Consider the following 8,420-nt stretch of genomic DNA (forward strand, 5'->3'; position numbering starts at 1 on the left):
ATAAGCTTGAGATAAATGTAAATGCATTTTTGCACTAAATGACTGAGTGGACACACTGGATATTCGCCCCCATCACTTAGCCAGTGTGAACAGGGGGAACCTGGTTGTTGTTTTAAAACAGACTAGAAAAATTGTGAACCTGTCCTTTAATATTTATGTGATGGTTGTGGTCAGTTCCTTGCAGATAAACATTAGCATGCAAAACGTGAAGCTCATAAAATATGAAGAATTGTTATTAATTTTAAATATATATTTATTTATTTACAAAGAAGGATATAGAAGACTGAGCATCATCTGGCGAAATAACAATAAAATGCTGCTTGCATGCTGCAATCCTTCACAAAAACATGTAAACTCAGCTGGAGCCGCAGATGTCAACTACATTACCCATAAGACCTCTCTACAATAACACAACCACGGGTCATTTTCAGCCAATCAGAGCCAGGCCATGATGTTTTCCTACTGACGTGTCGTATTTTAGGCTATGGTAGAGGAAAAACCAAACACAGCGTTTGGTTTTCATGCACCTTCTTTGTCCAGCAGGTATTAACAACAGGAGGAATAATGTCAGAGCCCAGCAAGCAAGATATTTCTGTCATTTTTAAGCGACTGCGCTCCATTCCTACGAACAAGGTGAGAGTTTCAAACAGCAAAACGGTCTGTTGCTCTTTAAACAAGGAAGTCCGCTGAACTAAATATCTGACACGTCGCACTTTGAGAAACGTCAAGGCTAGCTTTAACTTACGAGCTTGATTTTTTTAAATGATGTGACACGTGTAAAGTTGAAAATATGTGGGTGTAGTTGACAAGTTTTCCCTCTCTAACTTTGGCAGGATTAAAATAAAACCTGTCTGATAACTGACAGCCTAGCAAGCTAACAAGCTTCATTTTGACAGTTGATGTTAGCCTCGTTTGTTTAGGCTTTTTGGGATAAGTGCACACGTCCTGTGTCATAACTAAAATCGTTTTTGGTGTTACTGAACATCATCTAACAGTTAATTTTACAGTTAAACACAGTTAAACACAACAACAGCTGTTTGAATGTAGCCAGCAGCTCGTATTTCACTGGAAACATGCACTTTAGACCTTCATGGTTACACAGCTGTTGTTATAATCACCCAAACATCCTTCACTTAGCTCACTTACACGTCTCTTTATTGATTTAGGACTTATTGGTCTTGAATGAGGAAGGAGATAACCCTAATACGTTTAGCCCTATCTGTTTGTATTGCGAGGTCAAACTTAATTGTATGTGTCCTTTGCTCTTTTTTCCTCTAGGTTTGCTTTGACTGCTCAGCTAAAAACCCCAGCTGGGCTAGCATCACCTATGGTGTATTTCTATGTATAGATTGCTCTGGGACACACAGGTCTCTGGGGGTGCACCTGTCCTTTATCAGGTAAGTGAGAAAGTAAGGGTGTGTGTATGTATATATATAGCATCAAATAAGAAGAATAGTAACAAATACATGAGCTGAACAATGTTCTCTGGACAGCAAAATGGATTTTATATCTCCCTCATCAGGGCTGGTCGCTCGTTGACATGCTAGAGCTGACATGTACTTTTCTCTCTAAATGCACTTTAATGCACTGTGCTGCTAAGTGCTTGTTCTTTTTTTTGTTTTGCTTTGTTTTCTTTTGGGGGGGGGGGGGGGGGGGGATTGAATTGAATCCTAAACTCCACTGGCAAAGAGATGTCAGTACTGTAATTTCTCCACACTTTAAAAAAGATAAAAATGTGGCTGTTTTTCTTAATTAGAAAAAAACATGATTGCACACGTTTCTTAGTATTAATAGAATAATCCAGACAAGAATCAAATGTTAGGGAGTTATGGCTTTTGTAACCTGGGCTACATAATCCTAACATTGTTGTGTTAAACAGGTCTACTGAACTGGATTTTAATTGGTCGTGGTTCCAGTTAAGATGTATGCAAGTGGGAGGCAACGCCAGTGCGGTGAGTACCTGATGGGAAACTCTGATATCAACGGATTGTAATACCAACATTGCTTTGCACAAACTTCATTTAACTTAATTCTTCCTGTCTGCTTTCCGGTGTCTGTTTGGCAGATTGGATTTTTCAATCAGCACGGCTGCACAGTTAGTGCTGCAAATGCCAAGTACAACAGCCGAGCCGCTCAGCTGTACAGAGAGAAAATTAAGACTTTAGCCACTCAAGCCACCAGACGCCACGGCACTGAGGTAGACATGTTGGTTTACTGTCTAAAAATACTTTTCTCCTGCAGGTTGCCTGCTTGTGAAAGACAGCTAGCTGCAACCACAAAACCTAAGAGATAAAATTTAACTTTGGCTTCCTCTTTGCTTGCCACATTTGGCATATATATATATATATGTAAGTGCAGAGACAGAAAGTTTAACTGCTCTTCCTCTCCACAGTTATGGCTCGACAGTCAGGCTCCTCTCTCACCAACATCACCAGAGGACAAGCAGGTGGATTTCTTCAGTCTGCACTCACAGGTATGAGACTGAGCTTGCTTTGCCATAATGGAAAATAATCCATAAATATGCTATATTATAGATATTTTCTACAGTGACTGGTGATTGATAAGTTTAACACGTGTGTTCGTGTAACACCCAGGCTCTTCCTGAAGACATGACCAAAATGACTTTTGGCTCCGCCACGTCAGAGAAGCCTTTAAAAGAGGAAGAGAAAAATGGTATCTAGTTTTACTGCTGAATAACATGCAGAAAGACTCACTCCAGTTGTATTTATCACATCAAACTTAATATATCTAATCACATATACACTTATATAAATCAGGTAATCTGGAGGAGGGTCCCAGTGTGGAAATGCTGAGTGTTTCTCCAAAAGCAAATCCAGGTTTGCTGTGACTTAGAACAATAATATATTCATTATGTTCGACGTTTTCCTTGTTTTTTTATCTGAACTATAACTAAACTGTTGGTGATGTAACTCTACTGTCTTTAACTCTCTCCAGAGCCTTCTTCTCTTCTCAAGAAGAAGCCAGCTGCCACCAAGAAAACTGTACGTAAAGTAATATTTTTGTAGTTGGACAGAATGTATTATGGCATACATGGGCTGTACATTCAGTATGTAGGTTTTGTAAAATATGTCTTGTGCTTGTAGTTGGCGTCTAAGAAGGGCGGTCTGGGCGCTCAGAAGGTTAGCAATCAGAGTTTCTCAGAGCTGGAGAAGAAAGCTCAAGCTGCCGACAAGCTCAGAGAGAGAGAAGACGGGACTGCTGGTGCCTCCAAGAAAACTGTTCAACCTGAGGAATCCATGTGAGAGCGCTTACTATTATTTAAGTCATCATCATCATCAATCATTTTTTATATTTTTCTGCTCATTTAATGTGTTTTTGTGGTGATCTATTGATTCACTCTGCACCTTCTGCTATAAGGTCAGAGGTCAGGTTTCAGTCTTGTACCACTCAGCAGAAAAGGGCTTTAAACCTCGTCGAAACACGACCCAGCTGCCACTCTTGGATCACCTGTTTCTGTTAGCTGCTGCACTCTTTAGTCTGTTTTGTCATATTCAGACTCGCCTGCTTCTCTCTTCCTCTCAGCGCTCCGTCCTTGCGACTCACATATAAAGACCTGGAGCAGCAGAGGAAAATTGAGGAGCAGAAGTTCAAGGGGTTAGAGGGGAAGAAGAAGGAGCAAGCTGAGAGACTGGGCATGGGTCTCGGCATGAGGAGGTAAAACTAACGAGCCTGTTGCCAATTGTGGAAGGTGTTTACATGAGATATACAGTTTCTTTATTCCCGTGTCTTTCTCTCATAATCATATTGTAGCGGAGTGTCTCACTCAGTGACATCGGACATGCACATCATCCAGCAGGAGAGTCCACTGGCGGCCAAGACTAGCAAAGGACGTCGGTTCACTGAGGATGAGGATGATGAGGGGTCCTTTAGCTCCAGGTCAGATGCTGTTGATTGTTCTTATTCAGCTCTAGTGCATTAAAGTACTCTCACAACAAGAATGGTGTTGTAGATTGTGATGATTTAACCTTTAACCTTTCTTTAGGATCTTACACCGGTTGGAGGATCAGACCGAAACCTCAGATCATTTCTCCTCCCGGTGGGGTGATGGAAGCGATGGAGGAGGTTGGCTGAAGGAGAGCAAGAAACCAGAGCCGGATTTCTTCTTGAGCTCCACTATAACATCACTTGATGACAGGTAGGAGACACTGTGTTATGACTTCTACTCTGTATCACTTTAACTTCTCTTGACCGCTTGATACAGTAAGAATTAAACCTTTTTGTCCTGTTACACTCACTGATGATTTCATCTTTTTCAGTGTCATGTTTTTTAATAATCCAATCAAACTGCAATTTAAAAATGACAAACAAAATTAAGGTTTTGGTTCAAACTTGAGAGGAGTTTTATCTAACGTGTTTAGGTGTTATAATGTGGGATGTTACATATGCTGAATAAATGTCAGGTTTGTTTTTTTGAATGAAAAAAGGAACAGACATAATGAAATGTTTAGACTTCCTCAAGTGAGTGACATTTTCTATGTGATCAATGTCGATGTGGGCTTTCAGACTATATGGTTGTTTAATATATATTAATTATCTGTCATCAGGCCCACATCGAGGAGGAAACCAGAACCAGTCTCAGACACAGGAGAAGCTCGCAAAAAGTTTGGAACTGACGTCAAAGCTATTTCTTCTGACATGTACTTTGGGAAACAAGACAACTCTGAGGTACTCAATCACAACATGCAACATATTGCATATATATGTATATATATATATATATATATATATATATATATATATACAATATTGTGCACGATTCAAACAGTTATAACAGTGACTCTGTAGAACCATAAAGCTTTGTTATATTCTCAAACCAGTTTGTAATGAGAAGCCTGAAGTGTTGAATTTCTGTGACTTTACTTAACTTGATGAAGTGTTTATACTCTACTTTCTGCACTTCCATTTTTTTTAGTATGAGGCCAAAACACGACTGGAGAGATTTTCTGGGAGCTCCGCTATAAGTTCAGCAGACCTGTTTGAGGATCCAAAGAAACAGGCCGGTAAGGGAATTAGGCTAAAAAAAAAAAAAACCCTCAATATATATGATTTATTTACCATTTTCATTCCTCTTATTATTAATAAATATAAATAAATGTATAATTACCAAAAGGCACAATTTAATAATCTGTCTGTCTGCTTGGCTGTTTTTTTTTTTTTCTGTGTTTTTTGATCACAGCGAGTTCGTACCGTCTGTCCAACGTGCTGCCCAACGCTCCTGACATGTCACAGCTCAAACTTGGGGTGCGCTCAGTCGCGGGAAAACTCTCCGTCATGGCCAGCGGCGTCGTTAGCTCAATCCAGGTCGGTCAGAAATACAAACACCTTTTTGAACAAAGATCATAAAACAGGTCTTGCTCGACAAACAAGTTCTCACATTCTTCTCATGTGCGTCCGTTTCCTTTTTCCAGGATCACTACAGTTCCTGAGTGACGACATGTCTCCTCTTGGATTCAGCGTCACTGGTCGTCCTCTTCCTCATGTGGAGATAGAGGATGAAGATATGAGCAAATCTGCTGTATGACGCATCAGAATTTACCCCAAAATAACCCTGTATACATCCATATCTATTTTTTTTATTAGATTATGTATATACAGCAGTTAGTTGTATGAATCAAGATGACCGAAGCACAATATTTTCAGTGGGATTATGTTCCACTGCAGGCGTCTTGAAGGGAGATTTCTGTGTATAGTACAGTCATGGAAAAATATGTAGTTTGCATTATATTACTTAGTTTGCTTTGAGGTCTTTGAGGGTTTAAATATTTAGAAATACTGTAAGTAGCCGTCTGAGAAGGGTTCTGCTTCTTGTGAAGGTGGGATTTGCTTTTTGACTCCTTTAGTCGATGAGGTCAAAACTTGAGCAGCGGAGACAACTGTGCTTTAAGTACTTAATTGGTGAACGCACTATAGCTCATCACGTGCACTCTGTAGTGTTGTCTTCTGCTTTTTTTTTTTTTTTACCTTGCACATTCCCACCTGTTTGAAAGTGTCCTTTCTGTCCCCAAAGTGCACTTATATTTGCTCCTCCACAGACAGGACCAAAAACTGATAATGAGGCCTTAGGGGACCACAGATCTTTTTATTTTTTCTCAGTTGCGTTTACTATCAGTTACATTAAATAATATTGGCCTCATTAGCACATAAGCTTCTCTTAAGCTCTCTTTTCATAAGCTTATCCTGCAAGTTTTTTTTTTTTTTTTTTGGGACCATATGTCTGTAGCTAAAAATGACAAGACGATATGGAGCGTAAGCAGCTATAAAATACTAAATTTGAAGTAATAGTTCAACATTTTGTAAAATGAGCTTATTTGCTTTTTTGCTGAGAGTTAGATGAGAAGATTGATATCATCTGTCCTTTTCAATTTGTAGCTACAGCTAGCATCCGGTTAGCTTAGCTCTGTGTAAAGACTAGAAACATGAAAACTGCTAGCCTGACTCTGTCTAAAAGCATCAAATCTGCCTACCAGCACCTCTATAGCTCACTAATTAAGATGTTATATCTTGTTTATTTAATTCGTACAAAAACAGAAGTGTAAAAAATGACCCATTGTGCCAGAAGATTTCTTAGCAGGGTGTAGTGAGTGGCAACCCTACGGGGGCGACAAGACCTCAAGAAGTGACTGCAACTGGCCAAGAGATACACTTTTTTTTTTTTTTTTTTTTTTAAAGATGGATTAAACAATTAAGTATAACTTGTTAATTAGTGATCTTTATAGGTGTTGGTTGACAGGTTTTGATACCTTTTGGACAGAGCCAGCAGAGCTAACTGTTTCCCCTTGTTTCCGGTGTTTATGCTAAGCTAAGCTAACCAGCTTTTGGCCTCATATTTATCAGATAGATATGAGAGTGGTATCAATCAAAGTCTCTGCAAGAAAGCGAATAAGTCCATCTCCCTAAATGTCTGTCTACTCCTTAAAAAGTGAAAAGACAACAAACCATTAAGCAATCGACTTGTTATGAATACTCATAGCACTAGAATGACCCTGCTTGATGAACAGTAGGTCAGTTGCACTATGTCTTAATTTTGTTTTTTCCTTAATCCTGTTGCTTGGAATAATATCGCCCATACTTAAAAGTTTATGGGCGATATTATTGCCTCACATAGATTTATTGAATTTGAAGGAGTGCCTTTGATGATGTTTTGGTTTGAATTTTTTTGTTGAAATTTGTGTTTAGCTATCTGCGGTGAATTAGGTATATTATTTAATGGCACTAACAGATTCTTGAAGGTTCAGGTTTCCTGATGCGGTGTAGCCTCTTTGTAGCTTTCAGGTCCCACTGTTCAGTAACATGTCCACTTAAAATATGAATGTAAACAATCTTTTTCAGGCCTAGTTGAAGTAAATTTTGTTGTTGTTGCTGTAACGTACTGCCAAGGTCCAGGTCCATATCTTTAATTCCGTCAAATATACACGTAACAGATGCAGTGTTGGGACACAAATAGTACTGCAGGTGGTGCTAAACTATGATTTAGACATTTAAAAGCAATAGGAAAGTAGCTTGATATCTGCCCATGGCTTTCATATGGAATAACTACGGCTTGTGCTTCAGCATTTAGGTAAGTTGCTACTTAGATATCTAATCATGCACCATGAAGGAACTAGTGTTTATTAATGCCAAGATCTTGTACAGGAAGATTACATTACTGAGCAATTTCTGTACTGTTTATGCTTCTCAGGAGTTTGATTTGTTAAATATGAAACACTAAAAACTAGGCAAAGTGGACATCGTAAATCATTTAATGACCAAATATTTGTTTACTCCATCACTATATGCCTTAGTCCAAAGATCTCTGAATCACACGCCTTAATATTGCAATATTGTGGAGTCATCTAGTTACCTTTTTGCACATAATTTGTTAGATGTTGCACGTGGCAGCTTCTGCTTGAATGTACTGTACCGCAATTGAATCTTTGCCTCTTATTTTGATGATGCCTTGTTGATCTTTGTAAGATTGTTTGTGTCTTCTGCTGTTGGTATGTTTAAATATTGTTAAGTGTTACATAAAAGAATAGCAGCCTGTGTAATTTGCATGGCTCCTTGTAGTTATTAGGACACGCTAACACATACCATTACAGCTGCTGGGACCCAAACATAAAAACTGTAACGTAGGTTATAAACTGCTACATGAAAAGTTTGCTGTATAGGGCTTTGGAGTACCATTTATAGAAAGCTACTGATAATCAAATTTTGACAATTTTTGACACTCAAAATGTAAGTAAGATTTTGGAAAACATGCCAAATAAATGGCTTGTGCCTAAACACCTCTGTCTGTTAATTATTTGTCTACAATATCAAGCCTCCACTGTACAGAAATGTTTCTATTTCTTCTGTAAATATAAGTAACCCAAAGATAAATTGTTCTTGTTGATAGGGCTGTAACTAGACATTATTTTTGG

The 8,420-nt window shown here is 38.7% G+C and overlaps 1 protein-coding gene across 2 annotated transcripts; it reads left to right on the plus strand.

The window, feature by feature from the left end:
• The first annotated feature begins 443 nt into the window (after positions 1-443).
• On the plus strand, positions 444-6,669 carry arfgap3 (ADP-ribosylation factor GTPase activating protein 3). 2 transcript variants are annotated; one of them, XM_044343551.1, is made up of 16 exons: positions 444-633; positions 1,279-1,397; positions 1,880-1,952; positions 2,066-2,197; positions 2,393-2,473; positions 2,595-2,673; positions 2,778-2,837; positions 2,956-3,002; positions 3,105-3,259; positions 3,544-3,675; positions 3,772-3,897; positions 4,004-4,156; positions 4,566-4,686; positions 4,934-5,021; positions 5,198-5,322; positions 5,430-6,669. In XM_044343551.1, the coding sequence occupies exons 1-16, from the start codon at positions 565-567 to the stop codon at positions 5,445-5,447; spliced, it is 1,578 nt and encodes a 525-aa protein (XP_044199486.1). In that variant the 5' UTR covers positions 444-564; the 3' UTR covers positions 5,448-6,669. The 2 variants fall into 2 exon arrangements, with proteins under 2 accessions (XP_044199486.1, XP_044199487.1); XM_044343552.1 differs by lacking the exon at positions 2,778-2,837.
• The last annotated feature ends 1,751 nt before the right edge of the window (positions 6,670-8,420 follow it).

The sequence above is a fragment of the Thunnus albacares genome, chromosome 23 (assembly GCF_914725855.1).
Source record: "Thunnus albacares chromosome 23, fThuAlb1.1, whole genome shotgun sequence".
In the NCBI taxonomy this organism is placed as follows: Eukaryota; Metazoa; Chordata; class Actinopteri; order Scombriformes; family Scombridae; genus Thunnus; species Thunnus albacares.